Source organism: Sebastes fasciatus, chromosome 4 (genome assembly GCF_043250625.1).
Source record: "Sebastes fasciatus isolate fSebFas1 chromosome 4, fSebFas1.pri, whole genome shotgun sequence".
Classification (NCBI taxonomy): Eukaryota; Metazoa; Chordata; class Actinopteri; order Perciformes; family Sebastidae; genus Sebastes; species Sebastes fasciatus.
This window is the reverse complement of record NC_133798.1, coordinates 6,225,208-6,250,560: the sequence shown is the minus strand read 5'-3', so window position 1 is coordinate 6,250,560 and position 25,353 is coordinate 6,225,208. Positions and strand designations below refer to the sequence as shown.

The following is a 25,353-nucleotide window of genomic DNA, read 5'->3' as shown; positions in this document are numbered from 1 at the left end:
ATATGGCCTATGCTTGACAGTGACACGTAGCCTGTACGTGTGGGCCTCATCACATAGCCTTCCTGTATAGGGCTCACCATGAACACACAACACCAACACAAACCAAAACTTTGCCTTTACACCTTCACCTTTAATCAACCAATCAGCTTCTTTGCCCGCTACTTTCTTCAGTTGTTATTAAAAATATGCAAAAATACAAACACAGAACAATTAGCAAAAGAAATTAGACTCCGAATTATAAAATGAATTACCTCCACATTCCAACTTTTAAAAACAAAACAAAAAGGCAGTATCATCATGAAGCTGTGGCACTACTTGCATCCCACTGTTTGGATGCTCTGGATCTCGCCACGCTTAATGGTGGATTGTTCAGCAGTATTCGTGTCTTTACGTCGGCTACCACTGTGCTCCCACCCAAACTCATAACTTATTTACCCAAAGAGCTGATTCTCAGGGGAACTGTGGCACCTTTCTGTAACTCACTGTAGACCTACTGTATAGTGTATTTACATGAAGTGAATAACTAGGATTTGATCTCATTTGAAGTTCACCCTAACCCAGGGGTCAGCAACCTGCGGCTCCGGAGCCACATGCGGCTCTTTAGCCCCTCTCCAGTGGCTCCCTGTGGATTTAAAAAAAAAAAAAAAGAATTAGTGGAAATGATAACTTTTGTTTTTTTGTTTACATTTTCATTTTTATTTATTATTGTTGTAGGTCTATTGTACGACAGTACGACGGAGTATTAGGGCCACATTGAGGAAAGAAAATAAATCTGAGATTTCGAGAATAAAGTCAGAATATTAGGAAAATAAAGTCATAGGTTTACGAGTAAAAAGGTTGTAATATTATGAGAATAAAGTCAGAAGTTTACGAGAATAAAGTCTTAATATTACGAGAATAAAGTCATAGGTTTACGATAAAAAAAATCGTAGTATTACGAGAATAAAGTCATAATATTACGAGAATAAAGTCAGAAGTTTACGAGAAAAAAAGATGGAATATTACAAAAATAAAGTCAGAAGTTTACGACAATAAAGTCTTAATATTACGAGAATAAAGTCATAGGTTTACGAGAAAAAAAGTTGTAGTATTATGAGAATAAAGTCATAATATTATAAAGTATTAATTTTACGTGTTATCTTCTTTTTTTTCTCGTAATGTTATGACTTTAATCTCGTAATATTATGACTTTATTCTCGTAATGTTATGACTTTAATCTCTACATCTCTGATGTTTTTTCCCTCAATGTGACCCTAATACTCCGTCGTACATTTGCACTTGAGTCCTCACTGCATTAGACTTATATACTATATACTTAGACTATAAACTGTGTTACCTTCATCACAATGTTCAAATGTTTTGGGGCTCCAGACAGATTATTATTTTTTTTTTTGCCTAAAATGGCTCTTCTGATAGTAAAGGTTGCTGACCCCTGCCCTAACCAGAAGAGATGACTCAACCTAAAAGAATAGAAGCTTGAATTGAAAAAAAGCACAGATACAAATCTTAGTAATAAGAAGGATATATTAGTCATAATAATGAGACATAAAGAGACACAGAGAGCCAGGTGACCTGTGGACTTATACTGCATGTAAAAATGACAGTTGAACGTACATAACAGAACAACCAACGTTTCCTGAATTCACTCACACGTACCCCACACTCACACCTACACCCACCCACCCACCTACCCACACAGTCACACGCTCACAGCAGTGAGATACTCCTGGAGTCACATATGTAAACGCATACAGTACTGTCCCTCCTGTGTTAGACCTTTCAGCACAGTGTGTTCAGAGAAACACCAATCAGCACATTTGTATTGAAAAACTATAACATGATGAGCTGCCCGAACATACACACACACATCTGTGTTGAAACTGGAACATGAAAAACTCTCTATAGTGCTGTTGTAAACATTTGTTCACCGTGCAGACCATGGAAATCAAACAGTATCTGAAAACCTAAATTGTTACTGTAATGCATGTTTTATTCAGAGAAACAGGCTTTTCTACATGAGTGATTTTCCACACACACACACACACATCTCTAAAAGAAATATACAGCATGATTTGGTAGTTGTCTCATGTTGACTGCTGACAACATTGACACAAACATGATCCATTTGTTCCCAGTATGGTCGATCATCGATCTGGAGTTTCCTGCTAACACGTTAGTGTACATAAGTGTTGAGTGATAGGGAGGCCACCATTACTAAAACCCACTCATTTTTCAAATCATGAATATGTACACTTTGAAAGAAGAAATCACACCGTCTTCCTGTTACAAATTAAGTAATAAAACACACTCAGACAAACAGATTGTTGCTGCAACAGCCTCACTTAGTCCGGTATGACCAGTAGCTTCTGGTTTCTAATGTTAGCGAACTTACTTTAAAGGAACAGTGTGTAGCATTTTTTGGGGGGGGATCTATTAGCAGAAATGGAATATAATATTCATAACTATGTTTTCATTAGTATATAATCACCTCAAACTACAATTTTCGTTAGCTTAGAATGAGGCCTCTTCACGAATCCGGCGTGTTGCACCGCCATGTTTCTACAGTAGCCAAGAACGGACAAATCAAACACTGTCTCTAGAGAGAGAGCCTCACCGTCTGACTTCCGTTGCTCCTAATGTAGTGTTATTATGGTAAGGATGGCCTCTGAACGAGCTAACGGCGTTACCACAGTTTTGCACTCTGTGGCTCCGTTATCGCAGCCTTGGAAAGGGAGGAGTGAGTGGGTGGGCACTCAGTTGGTTGCAATCTGCAACCACACCGCTAGATGCTTCTGAATCCTACACACTGTCCCTTTAAGCCTTGCCGTTAAAGGACATTACTTACATAAGATTACTGCTGATTTATAGGTTTAGACCTGCTTCCGTGTCATTTTCTGAAGTTTGAGGTAATGGTAGTGGTCTATCACTCAACATAGTTTCTGTATGTTGACAGGGAGCACCATGGCAAACAGGTCAACGAGGGGCACGAGGACAGTTTTAGTATCTACATGCCTTTCAACAGTTACTGGCTAAACAGTGCTCTTTACAAAGTTCCAGCTCCTGTTTGACACCATGGTCTGTTACAAATTGGGATTTGAATGCTAATGTGAATTATGAATTAAAATAATTCAAAGGTTGTAATCTTTACATTGGTGTAAAGTATATTATTGTCCAACCATCAGCAGAAACAGTGTGTCAATTAATGTAACATACAGACTGGTGAGGGGAGCAGAATACTGAAGGTGTGTTTAGACTCAATGCAAATCACATTTTTGCCTTGTGCTATTTGTGTGAATTTGACTGCTGGACTGTGGGTGCAGTTAATGTTTATTTGCCTCCAACAGCCAATTAAGTCTATAAATTGTTAAATTATTTTTTTCCCGTTTTTTTTTCTTATAGTTGCGTGTCCTTTTTCTTCTTATCATCTTCATATTCTTATGTTTGTTCATGAGTTGGAGTCATAAAGCCTTGAGATGAATGCAAAGTTGAAACATTTATAACTCACCCCAGTGCGAAATTACATTCACTATGTAATTACAATACTTCATATGCAACTTTATACATACTGCTTCAAAAGCTGGGCATACACTGTATGATTTCAGCCCATTTTTTGAGCTGCACGACTCATTTTAGAGTCCGAATTTCAGCTTCGTTGGGCATCGTTTGCCGTGCAGTGTACAGGGTGGACCAAGGACTGATTAACTCCTCTCGACCAGCCGTTGGACAGTCGGATGAATTTCTGACATGTCAGAAATTTTGGTCGTCCGTCCACAGGCTTTCACACAGTTGACGCAGAGCCACGAGCCACGAGCCACGAGCCACGAGCCACGAGCCACGAGCCACGAGCCAAACGATCTACTCATACAGTAGGAATTACAGAACAACATTTCTAAAATCGTACAATGTATGCCCAGCTTAAAGTTGGTTTTGCTTTCAGTCTGAACACACCTTCAGTTGCATTGTAGCATTACACTACTTCATGTATTCGTGTCCTTGGTATGCACTGTGTTCATTAGACTTTGCACTACTTGAACTCTGTATTTTTGTGGGTGGGCTGTCTTAATCTTTGGGACCATTTAGAACATTATACTTGGCATATTGTATTGTAGAGTGTGTGCAGCCTGTAGGTCTTCAAAATGTTTCTGTATGATGAGGTTTTGCAGTTGCGTCACAATATGGCTGTCTTCAAGATGTTCCATTTGACAACTGGCTGTGCTCAAACCAAAAACTGGGCTGTATACTGTATGTTAGCTAGTGCACGAATCAGACGTGCTTACAAGACAGCGATGGCTTGCTAACCAGATAGCTACATTGGTTTGTTAGCTAACAAGCTGACAAAATCCACTCTCTCAAACATGTTATCATTAAAAGACCTCCAATATGGCCGCCAGAGGGTATGTTACCTCACCTGAAATCCCCCCCGTACATGATGTGTGTAGCTGTGTGCGCCTGCTTTATGTAAATCTTCAGTATGTTTCTGTGCATTTCTTTTTGTGTGTTCAGTGTCATCAGCAAGGGTGGAGTCTCACATGCACAAATGTCACACTGGCATACAGTTAGTGTGTGTTTTCAGGGCAAAATGCTCCTTGACTCATCAATCAAGAGCAGCCAGACTCAAGCAAGTGTATCAAGACGCTATATTAATGTTGTAAACTGATACCATTTCCCATCATGCATCCGCAAAGCCTCAGTTGCCACTATTACACCAAAAATGTCCAGTCTAATTTTCACCAGTCATGGCTGAAAAAACATGCTGTAAGGATCTAACAAATAACTTTTCCTCAAATGTCTTGTCCCTTTATACAATAACCTTTTTTTTTTTTTTTTTTTAGAAACATACCATATAGTATTAAACAGGCATTTAAACTCCCTATAAAAAAGTGGTGTGGCGACAATAGAAATCGTATCATATTATTTTTCTCCTTTTAGAAAGACTAGTTTTTTTTTAGTTTTTTTTTTAGAAAAAAAGACACTTGTTGAGGTTCCTGGGACTGACGTGGGAGTAGTAAGGTGAACGACCGATAGCCATTCAGGAAGGAGCACGAGACAAGGACACACACGGTCAGTGTAAAGGCCAGTCAGTAGCTGTAGGCTTCACTCTTATCACTTAAATTATGTGTTTTCCTTTTATACACAGTCACTAAAGAAGATCCAACTGTCCCTGAAGGTAGAATCATAAAAAAAATAAAATAATCATACTTACACTACGGCTAAAATAAAAAGAGTGTGTAAATTGGCTACATAAAACAATTCACTGTAAATAAAACCCTATGGATTCAGTTCAACAGGGAGTGTTGGAGGAGAAGAGTGGAGAGGCCGAGCAATATTCAACAGTCAAAATGTCGATCAATTGTGTTTGTGTGTTAGGTATTGTATTTAGCGTGTGTGTGTGTGTGTGTGTGTGTGTGTGTGTGTGTGTGTGTGTGTGTGGGGGTGGTTTACCCAAGAAGATAAATATCTGGCTTTTTAAACTGAATTCCCCTGCTTATCTCTCCCCTCCAGAGTCTTTCTCTTTCATATCACTCCTCTGCTGCCGCTCTCCTCTACCTTCTTTATATCCATTCATCCACTGAGCGCTGCTCCACTGATTCATCCGTCCGTCCATTTCGCTCTCCCTTCAATCCTCTCGCGGAACTGCATTTTGTCTCTCTCAAGGCGGCTCCTTATCTGTAAACTTTTAATCTCCTCTTCTCTTCCTGGTTGTCTGTCACTCCTCCATGGCAGTATTTAAACAAGAAAAAGCTCAGGTGGTCAATCTAAGGCTCCTCTTCCCCGGTGGAAACAGCCAATCGCATGGCCACAGACAGGTGGTCGGTGAGGCCGGCCAACTGGGTGACGAAGCTGAAGTCCTCGATATCCTGCAGGAGGAGGAGAAGAAGAGAACTGACATCAAGACATCATGATCTCACCTTTCATTCTGTTCAACATTAAAGTTGCCTTAGTGCCTTGACAAATAGATTTTTTGGCCACTTGAGGGCAGCATCACTAGCTGAAAACATCTCACATGTCACCATATAAAGTTGTTAAAGCAAAGGTTTTAGCAAACAGTCACCTATTCTCTCATCCAGCAGACACAGAACAACACTATAGCGTCGTTTTGATTCTGGCCAAGTTTAGTATTCACTCTCCTGTTAGCTCTGTTTTGTTCTCCACCAACTCCTCTTTAGTGGCTAAATTCTCCACTATATGTTCACCAGCGAGTTGCTTACTGTGTCCGTCTGCTGTTTGGTGCTGGGCAGGTAGTGCACAATGGGTTTATTAGAACTTCTAAAGCTTTATAGCGCAGCGTTGAATGCTAGTTCTCTGCGAGTAATAAATTGGATCCATTGTTAAAGCTACAAGGAACTTTCATTTTGTGTTGATTTTGGTGGTCCCTGTTGACAAAAGAGGTAGTGTTGCTGAGCACCACAGTCCCCTCAGAAAACCTCTCATTTTACTGCAGCAGGGTCTGACAGTATTCCCTGCGCAGTGCTGGTTTTGGTTCTCCCACGCCTCGCTTCCCTCCAGCGGGCCCAGCAATACGGCCTGGGCCTCCAGCAGCGTGGTGTATAAGTGTTGGCTCCCAGCGGGGACCGGCGGAGCAGCGAGGCGAAGCTCTCTGCCTCCTGCCGGAGCTCCGACTGCAGGTTGAAGGCAGCAACGAAGTCGGGCTGAATTAAATTGAGATTGTTTCATAACCAGTTACAATTTCTTTGTGGTAACTTTAATAATCAAAACATGGCATCACTTCACTTTAAGTCCCCCTATTTACAGTTAATAAATGCTTCATAACTCACTATAATGTAGTAGTGCAGATACAAGTCTTTATTAATGTATTTGTCGACAACTATAACTCCTCCTGTGGGTAATATAAAATATGTCTTCATCGGAGACACTATACACACTTAAAATGTTGTAACTGTTTACAACTACATTATTATCAACCATTTATTAAATGTGTATACACTGCTTTTAAATGCTTAAATGGAGGGAGGTTAAAGTGTTAAACCCGCCCCCCCCTCCCCATTTGCTACTGCAACTACAACACTACATGATCAAATGTATGTGGACACCCGATGCTTGGTGATAAGGTCTGGCTCACAATCGGTGTTCCAGTTCCTCCCAAAGGTGTTGGGTGGAGTTGAGATGAGGGCTCTGTGGACTGTTGACACAAAGCGCACTATTGTCTAAAATGTCATTGTGTGCTGTATAACATTAAGGTTTCATTTGTTGGAACTAAGGGGAATTTGTCCAGACCATGAAAAACAAAGCCAAAATAAAAAGTATGTGGACAGGAGGGTACTTTACTGCTACTACCACTGCCACTGTTGTTACCTCCAAAATACCACTATTAATATTTCTACTACTAGCGTTGGGCTTATAATTAAAATACTTGAATTAGTAGGACTTCTATCATCACTGCTACACTAAAAGTCTGTAAAAATACGGGCCAATGTACCGTGTTAATATGAAGGAATTTTCTGTATAAATTTTTTCACAGGAGTTTTTCCCGTATTTTTTAAATACGCATTGCATTGTGGGAACAAGAACCTCCGCTACCGCAAAAGTTGGATGAGGCAGAGACCATCACACGTGGCAAAGTTTAGTTAAAATTTCGGATTTGGAGAAACCTTTCTCACTTTTCTGTGGTAAAAAGTCAACAACTAATGTCTAACCTAAATGATTTATGTTAAGGACTTAATGTGAGCTCAGTGTCGTTTTAGTTGGAAAGCTGTTTTGCTGTTTAGTTCAGCTGTTGTCGACCATTAACGTTACCAGATACAGTATGCCAGGAATATATATTAGACTTCAGTGGACGTCAGGTAGAGTTAGCCCCAGTTTTAGCCTCAGGTGGTCCGCAGAGACCAATAGGTAACGTATAAATGCTCGCACTTGATCCAAGATGGCGCTAACTACTGCTGCCTCGGCGAATTGGTGCGCTCTGTTTTTCTTGTTTTTTTGTATTTCTTTTGTTTTTTGTGAAAGTTCACGGATTGTTTTCTCTAGAGAAGACATCCTGAACCTCAGGGAATCCACCCCAGCAGATCTTTTTCCCACATTTCTGGCTCCTTCAGCGGATTTAATGCACATTTTACTGGGAGCTGTGGCCCTCGGCCGAGCGATTAAGCGCAGGAGAGGAAAGCGCTCTGGAGCGCTGAATCGCTTCAGACAGAGAGGACTGAAAACTCCGCTGCCTGCGATATTCCTCTCCAATGTGCGCTCACTGTGCAACAAAGTGGACGAGTTGCTGCTGATGGTGAGAAACAACAGAGACTTTTCCCTCTCTTCAGTCTTGTGTTTTACTGAGTCGTGGTTGTGTGAAACTATACCGGACTCTGCGCTGCAGCTGCCCGGCTTCCAGCTGTTCCGAGCCGACCGCGACCCGGAGCTATCACACAAGACAAAGGGAGGGGGAATATGTTTCTATGTTAACGACGGCTGGTGCAAGGACGTGACAGTGCTTCAGCGGACATGTTCTCCGGATCTGGAATCCTTTTTTATCAATTGCAAACCATTTTATTCCCCCCGTGAATTCTCCTCCTTCATTCTGGTCGGTGTTTACATCCCGCCTCAGGCTCACGTGGAGCTCGCGACCAGATACGGGAGGTGGAGAGGAAAAACCCGGATACTCTAGTTATCGTTCTTGGGGACTTTAACAAGGGGAACTTATCACAGGAGCTCCCAAAATACAAACAGTTTATTAAATGTCCGACCAGAGAGGAGAACACGCTGGACAAGTGCTACTGTAACATCAGTAAGGCATATCACGCCGTTCCCCGCGCTGCGCTGGGAAACTCCGACCACGCCTTGGTCCATCTCATCCCCTCTTACAGGCAGAGGGTCAAACTGGTTAGACCGGTTGTGAGGACGACCAAGAAGTGGAGCAGCGAGGCGGTGGAGGATCTGCGTGAGTGCCTGGACTGCACGGACTGGGAGATGTTTAGGACCGCCACTGACAGTCTGGACGAGTATGCAGAGGCTGTGACGTCATATATCAGCTTCTGTGAGGACAGCTGTATACCGACGCGCACCAGGGTTCACTATAACAACGAGAAGCCCTGGTTCACAGCCAAACTCAAACAGCTTCGTTTGGTTAAGGAAGAGGCATTTAGGAGTGGTGACAGGGAGGGCTTTAAAGAGGCTAAATACGCGTTTGGCAAGGCGGTGAGGGAGGCCAAACGGCAGTATGGAGAGAAACTACAAGAGCAGTTCTCAGCCAGTGACTCTGCCTCAGTCTGGAAAGGGCTGAGGCAGATCACAAACTATAAGCCCAAACCGTCCCACTCCACGAATGACCTCCGACTGGCAAATGAGCTGAATGAGTTTTACTGCAGATTCGACAGACGAGGTGACGGTCCTGACTACATCTCCTCTCCCCCCAGCCATCAGCCATCAGCAGTTAACACTGTTAACACCAGCACCCCCCAGCTTTCTCCACAAGCACCGAGCCTGTGCACACCCCTCCCCCCCTTCACACCTCTGTCCATCAAAGAGGGGGAGGTCAACAGGCTCTTCAAAGGACAAAACCCCCGCAAAGCAGCCGGCCCAGACTCTGTCTCACCTGCAACCCTGAAACACTGTGCAGACCAGTTGTCACCAGTGTTTACAGGGATTTTCAACACCTCCCTGGAAAACTGCAGGGTGCCGGCCTGCTTCAAAGCCTCCACCATCATCCCGGTCCCCAAGAAGCCAAGGATCACAGGTCTTCAGGACTACAGACCCGTCGCCCTGACCTCCGTTATAATGAAGACCTTTGAACGCCTTGTGCTCCACCACCTAAAGACTATCACCAACCCCCTGCTGGACCCACTGCAGTTCGCCTACAGAGCCAACAGGTCTGTAGACGACGCAGTAAATTTAGCCCTCCACTACATCCTCCAGCACCTGGACTCCCCTGGCTCCTATGCCAGGATCCTGTTTGTGGACTTCAGCTCCGCATTCAACACCATCAGCCCAGCTCTGCTACAGGACAAGCTTTCCCTGCTGAGCGTGCCTGACTCCACCTGCAGGTGGATCACAGACTTTCTAACAGACAGGAGTCAGCACGTAAGGCTGGGGAAGCAAGTCTCCGACACCCAGACCATCAGCACCGGTGCCCCCCAAGGCTGCGTTCTCTCCCCACTGCTCTTCTCCCTGTACACCAACGGCTGCACCTCCAGACACCAATCTGTCAGGCTCCTTAAGTTTGCAGACGACACCACCCTCATCGGCCTCATCTCCGAGGGTGACGAGTCTGCCTACAGATGGGAGGTTGACCATCTGGCATCCTGGTGCAGCCAGAACCACATGGAGCTGAATGCTCTGAAGACAGTGGAGATGGCAGTGGACTTCAGAAGGAACTCAGCCCCGCTCCCCCCCCTCATCCTGCGCGGCTCCCCAGTTAACACGGTGGAGTCGTTCCGTTTCCTGGGCACGACCATCGCCCAGGACCTCAAGTGGGAGCTGAACATCAGCTCCCTCACCAGCAAGGCCCAGCAGAGGATGTACTTCCTGAGGCAGTTGAAGAAATTCAACCTGCCACAGACCATGATGGTGCACTTCTACTCGGCCATCATCGAGTCCATCCTCACCTCCTCCATCACCGTCTGGTTTGCCGCTGCCACCGCCAAGGACAAGGCCAGGCTGCAGCGGGTCATCCGTGCTGCAGAGAGGGCGATTGGCTGCAACCTTCCCTCCCTCCAGGAGCTGTACACCTCCAGGACCATAAGGAGGGCAGGGAAGATTGTGGCCGACACCTCCCATCCTGGACACCATCTCTTTCAGACTTTACCATCTGGCAGGAGGTTAAGGTCCATCAGGACCAAAACCTCACGCCACAAAAACAGTTTTTTCCCCATGGCAGTGGGGCTCTCCAACAGCCCATCCGCCCCCCTGTGACTGTCTTCCCCTCACACACACACTACGGCCCCGACACTGACTCTCCCCCTCTCTCATACACTCTCAATACCACCCCCTACAGTATCCCTCTCTCTCCCTCTCTCTCCCTCTGATACCTGATTGTTTTGTTTGCACACCGACAATATTTGCACTATCTGTTTATACCATGTTTATTTTATAGCTTATTTTGTAAATTGTACATTTTTTATTCTTATTTTATTCTAACGTTTATCTATTCTTTGTTATTATACTGTTTGCCTCGCACCAACAAAGCCAAAGAAAATTCCTCGTGTATACCCCTTACACCTGGCAATAAACACCATTCTGATTCTGATTCTGATTCTGATTAGCCTCTGTTTAGGTTAGGTTAGGCCAGCTATTTGGCTAGGTACAGAGGATATACTGTAAATTTATGGAATTTCCCATTTTAGGATTAACAGAAGTTACTGTAAATGGTACAGAGGACGTCCTGTAAATCAACAGATATTTCCATTTTAGGGTTGAAGAAAATGTCCGTAAACTTAACGAAAAAAGTACTGGTAATTTTCTGCCAGGATATGATCTGTTTTTCTACAGATTATTTTCTTAGAGTGTACTACAACTGCTGCAAGTGAAATCATACATATGAATATTAACCGTTTATCATATAATATTGATGCACTTGAATTTTTATTGATTGAATCACGAGTGCTCTCACGTGTTCTCCAAAAGGGAATAAACAGGAAACAACACATGATGAAATAACATGTGTAAAGAGAAATTAGGTTTGAGGTTTGTTTATGAGGAAGCAAAACAACAATCTATCTGCTGAGCTTCACTTGGCAGTCAGTGTCAAGGGAAGTGATGTTATACAGTAACTACATTCTGGCACAAGGTGGCACCAGGTGGCTGTGGTTTGAGTCAGACAGAGAGAGGGAAGGAGAGAGAGATGCTTTATGTAAATTATGTGATTTGGTTTCCCGATCCTCTCCAATCCCTCACACAGACAGGCAGCCATGACAGTTTTGCTCTCATCCCCCCCCCCCCCAGTTTGTGGAGTTGTGTTTTCATTGTTCTCCTCTCTAGCTTTTATGTCTTTCAAATCTTTTTATCCCTTTAACAAGTCAATCATTCTCCAGAGATCATTTCACTGGTTTCCAGTTATATTTCACATGGCTCGGGAAAATGAGGGTTGACAAGTGTCTTGCTGCCAGGAAATTAATCAGGGCACATCACCCCCCTGCTGACAAGAAAATGGCACAACAGTTAGTGCACTAAGTTTCTGTGAATGGGGGGGGGGGTTGGAGAGCCGATCCCAGCTGACAATGGGCGAAGGCGGGGTTCACCCTGGACAGGTCTCCAGACTATCACAGGGCTGACACATAGAGACAGACAACCATTCACACTCACATTCACACCTACGGGACAATTTAGAGTCAACAATGAACCTAACCTGCATGTCTTTGGACTGTGGGAGGAAACCTGAGAACGCTGACACGGGGAGAACATGCAAACTCCACACAGAAGGGTCCCAAGCTGGATTCAAACCTGCGGCGCTCTTGTGCAGCCCTATTTATATTTAATATGTTAAATATTATCATATTATAGGCCTGTTCAGTTTATATAATACTCACAAAGACCCTTTCGCTGCAAAAATGTGCGCTGAACACAGTGGCAAGCACGGCTCAAACCGTGTTGTGTCGCAAGCATTAGGTGTAGCTGTATTGTCGTCCAGGTGGAAACATTAGCGCTTATGCACGCTGTACAGAGCCAGAAACAGGTTGTGATAACGAAAAAGGAAAAAAAGGTGTGAGAATTTGTCATAAATCGTGGGGAAATAAGGGAGAATTGTGACCCCGGGAGGAAACGATGGGAGAGGGCGATGAAAACTGGGAGTCTCCAAGGGAATATTGGGAGGCTTGGCAAGAATGGTGTCCGTGCGAATGGGTCTCCATGAAGATGAGTCTCCGAAATTTGCCCCTAAAATGCTGTCGAAACTTTAATTTATAATTGTTGCCAACGCAGCCTCCATAAAAAGAGGCAAAAAAAGGGCACAGAGAAAACAAAAAACTCTTCCCCCACAAAAAATATGACCCCAAATCGCAGAGATTTGCAAAGGGCTAATATTATCACATGACCTCCGTGTTTGTCGGAATATGATATGTAATTTACAGTGGAATTTTTTCTCGACAAATTACAGACGATCCCCGCAATTATTACAAATTACTAGAGGCTCCCAGGTAATACTAGTCCCGTACGAATAGAGCTCAAGATGGTGAAACAGGAATTCTGATTCTGATAATGTCATCAAATTTAAATAATATATTCATATCTGCATTACCTGAGTTGTGGGAAATGTAAGACAGTCATTACAAACTAACTTTATGTGTCTAATTCAGACCCACAGAATTTTATTTTAACTTCTAGTAGAGATCCTAAAGTTTCCAAGGAAACATGTCAGGCTACATTTAGGGAAATGTGTCTGCACACATCATCTAAAATATTTCCAGAAGCTTTGGTTTGAATATTTCACTCAGTTTCAATCAACATACAGCTTCGATGAAGAGCTGGAACAAGATTAATATAGAATATATACAGGATGAGATAAACTCTGAGGCTTCTTGCCCAGAGTTAGATGAGAATATGGAGACCTCTCTTATCTGTATGCTAAATATAAAGCTGGTGAAAGGAGACAGTTAGCTTAGCTTAGCATTACTCTTTAAAACACATCCGTGTAAACAGTCTCACGGGCGCGCTACTCATCCGTACGTGTCCGAAGGTCTTTAAATATTCAGGTTTTTATCCAAGATGCATGTGTTTGGGAAGAAGTGAGCATACGACTGGATAAATGAGACTCGGATTGTAGTGCGCGAGTTGTGTGAGAGTTTGTAAACAGATGTTTTGATATAGTTTTGCTGGTGTTAAACGCTGCCCCCATTTACTTCAATTCATCAAGACTTTTCTCTGTCTTTTGATTCGTTGTTCGCCGTGGAGGCATGCGAGAAAAACAAAGATTTCAAAGATATATATCCTCTACTAAAGCATACCAGTTTCCAGTCCTGCTGCAGGCCCTCGTCGCTGTAGAGCATGTAGTCAATCCGGCGTCCGTTTCCCTTCAGTGGGATCTTCCTCCCCTTCTGACTGCTGGCGGGACACTGGCTCTTACTGGGAGGAAACACCAGGTACTCCTTCCTGCCCTCCTCGTTCTCCATCACTCTGACAGAGACACACAGGGATGGGAAACGATCAGAACATTGAAGTTTAGACAAAGGATTAGCCCTGGAGTTGCATTGCAGTCCAAACACAGGTAGTAAAAAGTAATAAAACAACAACAATCCAAAGGGAATTACAGAAATAATGTTACCATCTCTGGTAAAAGGAAGACCACAAATCATGGAGAGTAGTGCTTAGGTCAGAGGATACAAGATAATACCAGTGTAAATCCTGGGACTGAAGTCTAAACCTGCTACTGCATTTGCAGTCAGAGAGCTGCCTCTGACTGTACTACTGCCTATTTTTCTGCTTTTGTGCACTGTTACATTCTAGTGGCATCTTACATATTTTGCAAAATAGTGGAAGGCATTGAGTCAATATGATCCCTACACATTCAGTCCTGGCAGAATGCAGCTACTGTAATGCCTGTGTCATATATACGGTTAGGCATTCCTGCAGTGGAGCAGATAAAAGCAGCTTCTGACTGACATTCATTCATTTCAGTCAGGGATAACACATTTCCTGCTGAAAATGCGTGGGAATGCTGACAGCTGAAATTAATTGCAAAGCATTGCTGAAAATGCAGAAATGTGAAATGACTTGCCTGAAAAATGTTAAAGCTCAAATGCATTGCATAGCACTGCTGAACACCCTATAAGTTGAAATGTACAACTGGCAGAGTTGGAAGCTGAAGTGCATTACCTAAAGAAGCTAAGAGCTGAAATACATTGCTAGAAATGCTGGAAGCTAAACTGTAATACTGTCAAAAGCGGTAAATTTGAATTGAATAAATTTGAAAGAGAGACAGAGAGACACAGACAGACAGATAGACAGAGTAGTATTTGGGTGGAATAAACCTTTAAAACTACAAGTCGTTAGACCAGTAGTAATAGTAGTAGTAGTAGCAGCATCAGTAGTTGTAGTCATAGTAGTTGTAACAGTATTTGAGATTTATAGGCCAAACACACACACAAGCACTGCGTGTGTGTGTCTGTCACTGGTTGCCGTGGTGATTGGGTCAGTCAGGAGTGCAGAGGGGAGGGGCAGACAACATCCAAACTGACATACAGTTGATTTTGTACAAATCTACCTGTCAAATCCCTGCTTTCTAGTCAAAAACCTTGAGTCCAATCGCCAAAATATTATTATCATCAGAGAGAAGAGACTCTGCCCAACGCATTGATGTCGTTTTATGTGTGTATAGTCAAAAATGTGATCATGGGAGCAGGTTAGAAAAATGCCTTTGTCTGCTTTCTGTCCGACATTTCTCATCTGATTTAACATTGAGTTCAATTGGGGATTTGCTTGGACTTACTCTCACTTTGGGGATCCAAGAGCCAAATGTGTAAGTCCGTTTGAGTCCATAGTTACATGACTGCGATCAGCTCAAAATCTCCTACAATTTGACCTAAATTTTATGTATGACGAGTGAAAGTTGTTGAAGTGGGAGAAATTTGTTCGTAAACATTACAGACATTTTTAAAGGTCCTCTACATTCTATAGCTCTGATGTCACTCACTCTAGCTCTGAACATTCCATCCAATACACACCCATTATAAACTCAGAAAAAAGTCTGAAAACAGCATAAAACTTAAACTGTGATCATTCAAAAACTGTAAAAGATATAAGAAATCTGAATGTAAATTCAATAGTTCAAAATCTTGTAACCCATTTAAAGCTTAAATGGTGTCTGTAGCTGAAAGTATGCAGAAGCAGTAGTCTCTCGCGAATGAGCGTAAGTCAATGCGATGTCATCCTAAGTGAAGAAACCAAGTTAGTGTGTGTGGGACTTACTTTTGTAAACTTTCAGGTGAGCTGACCTCGTCGTCATAAAGGCCACTGGGATCCAGTAAAGTACCTGTTGAATGACATATTAAAATGCTTCACTGAGCAGGCAGACGCACATGTTTCTAGTCCACTCTACTCTTCACTCCTCAATAAATACCCCCATTAGAAGTAACATTGTAGAAAAGAGAAGAGTCGTTATCATACTTTCTCTCACTTTGCAAACACAGTGTGGATGAAGTAGCAGTTATATCCCACTAGTGTCTAGTGCTACTTCCTTGATGGACCCCCACAGATAGAAGTGCTGTTTTGACAGTGTGAAAGTGGTGGGTGGGGGTCTGTAAGTTTCTGAAACAGACTATCCAACAGTCATTAATGCTTTCAGTCAAAGTCATTGCCTGTTTTCACTACAGAAAACACCAAACCTCTGTGTTGTGCTGTCGCATAGGAGATGGGAGGCATGTGACTGAAATCTGGGTCATGTTTTGAGCAATTGTCAGGACAAATATTCAGATAGACGAGCTGACTCTTCATCTCCACTGCATGTTTTTCGTTTGCAGCAGCAGCATACCTGCAAATATGGCTATTATGTTTTATTTCTGCACCGTGTTTATTGATCTAGTGTATGCTTTGCAATCCTCCCCTCACTATCACGACCAGCTTCTTCCTTTGAGTACAGCTGATCTAAAAGTACACCTTGGCTTTTCTCGATGTGGCAAAGGAGGCGTCAGCAGACTTTGTTCTGAGAGCATTATACTGTATATCTCCGTCTTTATGGTCCTCAAACCACAATCCCCCGTCCTCAACCAGGGAAATATAACAGCCAGAGAGACACGAGCACTCAGAGATCCTTTTGACGAAGAGGATGTGAGGCTGGATGATGTGTTTAAAACGCCTCATATGAAGAGAGAAGCACTCTGAAGTTAACTCCAGTCAATTCACAAGTGTATGGGAGCTCTTATGAAAAGTAGGCGTCAGACGACAGACTGCTGCTGCTGCGTGTCTGCTGTGCTACTTTCAGCTCAGCTCAACATACATGAGATTCCCTCTTTCAGGTTGGTTAACATGACCTCAGTTTCTCTGTCCTCATATATTCTGGCATCACCAACAAGCTGCAGTATATGTGTGGAGAGAAAATAAATATTTTGTCCCCAACTCCTAAAATACATGGGAAGCCACAGCCACTGTACTTATTTGGTTTTTGGTTTTTAGTTTGTGGTTGACATTTTGACATGTTTAATGTGCAAACATGAACTCATCACCAAAAGAGCCCCGTCAGTTATGAATCAAGCCCCCAGGAAGAGCGCCGGTCATTGATGCCAATTTTTGTAGCGGCCAAATGGCGGTACTACAACTTCGGGTCCGTCACGTGATGCCATTGAGCCCAAAAAGCCTTTTTTGCCATAGACTTACATTGGAAAAGAGATGTCTATAACTCAGTGGATAATGTTTTTTGAGGTGAATCAATTTCCCAGGCCCAATGGATGCGGAAGATCTCCAGAAGATCCAGGTACATTTCCATTTGGAAATCGAGCCATTTTGGCATCATGTGCCACTGAGCAACTTTCATAGGAATGAACGGGGCCCCGCCTCCAACGCTGTATCCAGTTCTCTTTATACATCCGTGCTATGAATGGAGAAGATTTTTGCTGAAACCTTACAACTTCAAAACGTGCAATTTTACTTCCACGTCACTGCTTTTTAACTATTAAGAGGTCCCATGGGGCTAGCCACAATTCCCATGTGATCTGAATGCAGCACAAGCCCTGCAGGTGTACTTGGCTGGCTGGGTGGTCAGCATTAGAAGATTACTGCAGCTCTCAGAGTTCAGCGCATTTCATGAAATCTATGGACACACAGCCAGTACAATATGTGACAATAGCTGGCAGCCTGGCTCTCTGTTGTATTCATTTAGGTCTAATCTTCTTTGGATAAGCTTTATGAAATGGGATGAGCTTTCTCCCCTTTCCTTTCTTTCTTTCATTCATTCATTCATTCTTCTTTTCTTGCCTCCTTCTTCCCCTCCTGTCTAACAGCAACCAAACGGGAGGTGCAGATCTGTTCCCCTGGCTCGCCGCGCAACACGTCCCTGCCCAAATAAATAAGCTCTTCTCTAAACGAGCCCTTTCACTCTGTCCTGCCCACACTGTCCCCGAAATACCGCTGGCCTAAATAACGCTTCACATCCAGACCAAAACCCTCCAGTCTTTACGTCACTAATGCCCATGTATCAGCACGCTGTACTGGGTGCATTTTAATTCACACAGAGGGTGCATCCTGATTTAGCCAGACAGAGCCTGTTTAGAGTCTGCTCTGCTCGGCTCTTCGTGCACTGTATGGATCACCAGATTGTCTGAGCCACTGAGGTTATATGTGTATAGCCATACCTGCCTTTCATAATGTAATGTAACATCGCTTTTTGAGGATTAGTTTGTGGTGTTGATGTATATTTTCCTAAAGTTTTATCTGTGAATGCATGCCTGTATTAGATAGATTAGAACTACAGTATATGTGATGTGCCACGGTGACATGTGACTCTGCTTGTGTGTGTGTGTGTGTGTGTGTGTGTCTTGTTACCCAGAGCCCATGGTTTGTCCTCCCCTGGCCCCAGGCGACATGGGTCCTTGTATTGAGTAAAAAGTGCATGCTGCTGCTCTAGCTTGTCCTCTGAAAAAAACACAAGAGCACACATACAGTACAATTTTACACACAGTCACAGTTTTAGTCTAAACATTAAAAAGGAAACACATCCCTGAATCTTCTTTCTCAGTAATTACTACCTGGGAACAGGGAGTGCTAAGTAAGTAAGCGTGAATGACCGGGAAACCATATAATGTGGAGCATTGTTGTCTGGGTAAATTTAATATGTACTTCCACCTCCACAAAATTGCATGAATGAAATTAAATGAATGAAATGAAATGCATGATAGATTTATCTGATTGTTGGATTTCATGACGATCCAACATAGTCAGTAAGAATTCTCTATTTGATTGTATTAGAAATACACTGTCTTAATCCAAAGAAGTTGTAGTTTTGTTACCTAAACCTAAAGAAGTTGTAGTTTTATTACCTAAACCTAAAGAAGTTGTAGTTTTATTGCCTAAACCTAAAGAAATTGTAGTTTTATTACCTAAACCTAAAGAAGTTGTAGTTTTATTACCTAAACCTAAAGAAGTTGTAGTTTTTTTTCCTAAACCTAAAGAAGTTCTAGTTTTTTGCCTAAACCTAAAGAAGCCTTTTTGTTCGTGTTCAAAACGTGACATTTCATTCAGTTTTACATGTTAGAATGTGTTGCTCTTAAGTTTAACTTTCACTTTTGCCATGTAGTAGGCCCCTAATGACCACGTCTATCAAATCAAATCAAATCAAATCAATTTATTTTTGTATAGCGTCAAATCACAACAGAAGTTATCTCAAGACGCTTTGGTGCCTATAGCGACTGATAACGCCTATTTAATGGCCTGATAACAGTCAAATCGGGAGAAATGACGGTGAGGGTTGCCCTGAGCGATTACCTCTGCAGCGTACTCCTTCAGAACTGGACCAATTTCAATAATTTTTGTCCCCACTTAGACACAAAAACAATAATAGGAAAAATAGGGTCCAGGTTGAAAAATAACGAAGTTACCCTTTAATGTGTTACTGATGAGTCATGTGTTTCTACATTGTAGTTCACCTTCAAGCTTTTACCATTAATGGTACATGTATTAATATTTTATTAGTTTCCACTGTAAAAGCCCTGGCACCATGCAACTATCCTGTATCAGAGCTATAAGAGGTCTTACATATACTTTCATAAATTATACATTATGGACTCCCTGCTTCTAAGGTTTTATATGTTATCCGGGCGGAAGAGATATTGAGAGATGAAACCTCCATCATGTTGGTGTGTGAACTGATTGGCATGAAATAAAATAGTTAAAAAGTTCAGAATATTCAGCCCTGATAAATGCATACCTGAGGAGCAGTTATCAAAGTTGAGGTCTCCCAGGATGACATCGAAGGCCACCAGATCTTCCAGCACCTTCTCTCCTTCAGGTGGTTGGGATGTGGATTGGCGAAACTCAGCTCCCCACTGGAGCAACAGGTCCAGCTGCTCACAGCGTACAGATGCATCACCTGGTAGACAGTGCAGTGTGTGTGGGCGTATAGTAGTGAGAGGGAGGTAGCAGAGGAAAAAGAAGAGAGGAAGCAAATGAATACAAAATGTTTCCCATAAAGTCACCCAAGCATGTCTGAATTAAAGTGACCTGAACTGATCTACACCCGAGGGAGTAAGAGAGGATGGAGCAGATCTGGGTATTACCAAAGACCTCACAGCATATTCCGGTACTCAGTGATAAATTGTGAAACGAAAATATAATATACTACAATATGACACTTCAGGATGTGATACAATATGATATGATACAGTATATAATGATATATAATACAACACAACAGGACAACGCAACAGAGCACAACAACCCAGCATAATGTCTCTGAAAGCTTTACAATTTGTACAACATACACAATCCCTATATCCCTAAACCCCTGATCTGGATTAGGCAAAACTCTACTAAACAACACAACGGATCAGTATATGACATGATATAATAATACCATATCACTGTCATACATACATATAATAACTGCTTTACATGCTATTACGCTTACTACACATTCCTGATATTCAAAGCTGCACTAGTCAATAGTTTTACATGAACAATGGCTCAAATGACTGTGTGATTAGAGACGGGTAGCTTGTAGTAACAAGCCAACAGAGAATTATCACCAAGTCTACAGAGCTGATTTGGATTTATGGCCCACAATTGGTTCATTATCACTCCTCTCATCAGTCTTGTTTACAGCAGAAACAGGCAGCAGTTCTCAGTGAAAAGTTGTGATGGTGAACATAGTGGAACATTTAGCATCTAAAGAGGCAGATATTCACCCCAGAAGTTGGTGGAGACCAAAGAAGAGCTAAAATGAGAGTGAATATCAGGATTTACTCCAAACAAATGGTAATTGCTTTGTGTCTGCTGGATGTGTAAAAATGGAACTGTTTGCTAATAATATAATAATGCACTAAAAAGTAATTTTTATAGCCCCTTTCTAGTCTTCTGACCACTCAAAGCGCGTTACACTACATGTCAGCATTCACCCATTCACACACACATTCATACACTGATGGCAGAGGCTACCATGAAAGGTGCCAACTTTGCCCATCAGGATCTAATCTAAATACTCATTCACACACCGATGGCTCAGCCTTCAGGAGCTATTTGGGGTTCAGTATCTTCCCCAAAGACACTTCTACAGCCGTAGAGTGCAGATCTCCGCCTGGTGTGTCTCCGTCTCCTCTCCCAAACAAAGAAGAGTTGAATCACACTCAATTGACCCTCACGGCCCCCTTACAAAAATTGTCAATTGGGATTTATTGATCTCTTGTCGTGCCTAACTTCAGTACGAATCATATCATATCAGGCATGGAATTAATCTGCAGATGCTCCGGTTCAAAATAAGACCAGACTTTTCTATGGATGTCAGTTTTTGAGCCATGACCATGACATGAAAATGTGGCCTGCAACAGAAAGGCTGGTTTTCAGCCTAACCGGAAATGCCTTTTGCTACTGAAGCAGTTGTTGATCACTTGCGGCCCCCACTGGTTGATTAAGAGAAGTGAGGACTCAGCAGTCAATGATGGTATGAAACCGTCAATAAAATATTTTTTTTCAAAAAGTGTGAATCACCGCAACCACCAGAGATCCTTGAGCATACAGTCATAAATGAGCACAAAAAATATTAGACTGACGGGTCCAGTAGTATACGAGATTAGCCATGGACAGACAGACACGACTGAACGCATGATCTCCGATGACGCCTGATGGAGATAATAATAACTTTTAAGCTTTACAGCATGTTGCCCCCAAATGGCCAAAAAATAAATTAATGTAGGTTTGCTATGCGTTGCAGTGACATAATTTATAGTAATGAAGATCTTCTGTGGTATAGGGATCAGTGTTCATTTATTAATAAAGATATATTGGTTTATCATGTCTTTTTTCACCCAGAGCTAAATGTTAAGTTTCACAATATGTTGCCTATCATTCTTTTACTGCACATAGTTGATATGTATAAATGGTGTAGGCTACAGTCACATGTTATACCGTAAGTACAAACTGCACAAGACTGTCCCTGACTTTTTGTTTCTTTCCTTACTTAATCACAGTTATTTACTAAGCGTGTCTATTATGTTGCTAATATTAGTGGCATGATATCAAGTCACTTATGGTGTTATTTTGCTTTGGCAGTGTGTTTTCTTCTGTCCACTCCTGCCAGGAAATCTGATAAATTGGAGTTGGAGAGAGAAAGGAGGAGGAGAATAGAGGGAGGCGGTAGGTGAGAGCGTGTGAGAGAGAAATAACAGCTGAATAGTGGAGAGTGTAAGAAACAAAGAGGTGTCAAGATACTGGTGGGTGAGTAGGTGGCTTTGGCTTTGATTACTCTCAGCTCCAGCTCGAGTACATGTGAAATGAAATGTTTCTTTTTTTTTCTTCTTTGTGTTACTGGATCATTTAGAGATAAATGAAGCTGGGGGCTGTGGGGGCGTGTTTGCTGTACATTTGCCTGTGTGTGTGTGCGTGTGTGTGTGTGCATTGTTTGTTCCAGCTTGGCTTTCTGTGTGTGAAGACTTATGTGTGAGGGAAAACTTGGATGATGTTTATTTAAGAGATGAATAATAAAATAATTTATATATTTGTAACTCAACAAAAATCCTATTCTAATAAAGTGCCAAAGCAATAAGCATGATTAGTTATTTAGTCTAACTCCCGACGATCAAATGTGGCATAGCCTAACGGTTTTGTTCCAGAGGCTCCGCCAAATCCAAATGAGCAATGCCGCCTTCTTTTGTCCGTCACTCCATTGCTCTCAGCACTATAAAACTTTTGCATTAATGCAATTAATACATAAATTTAGGGATTTACAACCAAGAAGTTAAATGGCTGACAAAGTGTTATATACCAGTGGAAACAAATCATGATGTGTCACTTATACGGTGGAGCTTCGTGGTAAACATATTAATATAATTTCCCATCATAATGTGTATTAATGGTTATATCGGGTTAGAAAAACATGTTCAAGCTGCTCAAACAGCACGGCTTCCATTATTTGCATCTTGCATCTATCTCTCTGTCTGAAGCTACGATGCCTGTGTGTTTCCTCCTGGGATGAACTCACAACAGCAACGGGTCTGATCGTTATTTCTCTTCCTGGCTGATAAAAAGACCAGCAGTGTGTTCCAATCCGCGTACTTCCGTACTTCCACTTATTATTTTGAGTGCATAAGTGCGTTCACACTGTGAAGTACGGCAAAATACAGTGCACTCGAAGTACCCGGGCGTTGTACTCAAAACGTTCAAATTTTTGAGTGTGGAAAGCTGGACACTTTTCACACTCAATTGTCGCCATCTTGGCTACGTAGCGGAAGGGGCGTGACCACGACCACTATTCAAACTTGTGAAAATGGTGGCAGATGATGCAGAAGCTTTTGCGGTGCTGATAGATGTTGGTTATAACGTTTCACGTCTACTCATTTGCTTTCATTTTCTGTGTATTCTTGATCAACAAAGCAGGCAGATATTTTGGCGGGTAGTGGACGGGTAAAACCTGAAGGAGGCAGCAGTGCAACACAAAGGATGCCAGCTGCCGTAAAACCCCAAAGAAGAAGAAGATATTTTGGCGTGTATCGAGCCGCGGTGTAATGTTGCGATCGTCATTTCCGGTCAGTGCGCCGCAGAGTATTCGATTTGAGACGACCCTACCCCGTTGAAATTCACGCACTACTCAGGCAAGTACAGAGTGCACACAGTGCACTACATTGAAGTGTACTTCTGGAAGTACGTGGATTGGAACACACTGTAGGAGTCGCTGGATAAAACACATCAGGTCAGATAACGTTTCATCTGTACGTGGAACATAGCTAAGTTAGCTAGCTAGCTAGTGTTGGTGACGTTTATTGTCCGAGATGAGAGATGTAGTTCACTGAGCAGTTCCACACTAAACAAAATGATACTACGACAAACATACAACAAACTGAGACTTTCTTGACTTGCAAAATTATGTTTTGAATTGACAAACATTATATGTGTGATTCATGGCGCAATTCAAACTGGATCAAAAAAATATTTGTCTCTCGTTGCTGACTACCATACATATGATTACCGGAATAAGGCCCCATGGGGTCCACCTTAAGGGCCTCTCTTCCTCTCTCTATATGGTTTTCTGATATACTTAATTACTTTTGTGTAATTATTTACAGATCAAAATAAATTCTAATTTCAAAAACTGTAAAACGCACATTGATGAAATCCTTACTATACTGATGCTACTACCAGAACTCTGTCAAGTAAAGCTTTTACACACCTGAGAAGCTGTCATTACGACAGGTGCGTAGGAGGAGAACAGCACGCAAAAATATAGCAATGCCTGACTGACACACTGCACTTGCAAATCAAAATAAAGGGTTTACCCCTGCAGTCAATGTAGTATTAAGTTCACTATTTGTTCTGTATATTTAGTCGATCACACTGCATCATGCATCTTGCCTTCAAGCAGGAAAAATTACTAATATACAACTCCTTCCTCTCAGAAAAGAATCAGGTCTCTGTGTGCCTCCCCCCTTTTTTCTCCCTGTCTCCCCCCCCCCAACCCCCTGAAGGCTTTATGTTTGATGTATCTTTAGAAACAGCCCTGGCGCTGCTATATTTAGACCATAGAGAAGCGTAGGAGGAGCTCAGAATAGCAGGCTAAAGGGGGAGACGTGTCTTTGGTAAAAAATGAGGGAGGCATCGACCGGAGGCTTTAAATAGGGCTGTGACGCCGTAAACAGCTTGAGCCAGTCGCCATGGGAACAGCAGGAGGAGGCACGCAGAGGTTTTGATGCGCCCATTTATCTAGCTATCTGGACATACAAACACACACATGCAGGGCTGTGTGTTGAGCTGGATGGTTGTACTATCTGGCTGTTCAAAAGAGAGACAATCATAAAGACACACACACACACACACACACACACACACACACACACACACACACACGCACGCACGCACACACACACACACACACACACACACACACACACACACACACACACACACACAGAGTTGAGATGTTGTGTGCAATGTCTTGGAAATCCCATAAATACATTCATGTGTGCATTTACTTGTGTTTATGTGTGTGTTTGGGAGACATAAAGAGAGATTGGAAAACATGTAACTGTACCTTCTATGGCGTGGAGGTGCGTACACGTGAGATATCCCACAACCCTTTGCTCCTGATGGGAGGTGCCCACGTGAACCTGCAGGGAACCAGAGACAAACGTGACATGATGTTACTCCACCGAGTTGAAACAAGCGATATCAAAGCCCCCTGAACAACTGTGTGTTTGCGTATGTAAAGCATGTCAGGTAACAGCAACACCGATTAGATCATACAACTGACTCATTAACAGCAGTCATTTCATCGCAGCAGTCGGG

General features: G+C 42.5%; 1 protein-coding gene and 1 long non-coding RNA gene across 3 annotated transcripts in view; one reads left to right on the top strand and one right to left on the bottom strand.

Moving 5' to 3' along the window:
• LOC141765594 (uncharacterized) overlaps nt 1–25,353 on the top strand; it is a 371,017-nt gene that overhangs the window by 45,282 nt on the left and 300,382 nt on the right. The gene's annotated exons all lie outside the window — the stretch shown is intronic.
• The window catches only part of smpd3 (sphingomyelin phosphodiesterase 3), an 80,050-nt gene continuing 56,666 nt past the window's right edge, over nt 1,970–25,353 (bottom strand). For both annotated transcript variants that reach the window (XM_074631648.1, XM_074631649.1), the window contains 6 exons: nt 25,100–25,175; nt 19,793–19,954; nt 18,412–18,501; nt 15,844–15,907; nt 13,884–14,052; nt 1,970–5,858 (listed from right to left, as the gene is read on the bottom strand). In XM_074631648.1, coding sequence (XP_074487749.1) covers nt 5,757–5,858; nt 13,884–14,052; nt 15,844–15,907; nt 18,412–18,501; nt 19,793–19,954; nt 25,100–25,175 — 663 coding nt within the window. In that variant the 3' untranslated portion in view covers nt 1,970–5,756. The remainder of the gene's footprint in view (nt 5,859–13,883; nt 14,053–15,843; nt 15,908–18,411; nt 18,502–19,792; nt 19,955–25,099; nt 25,176–25,353) is intronic.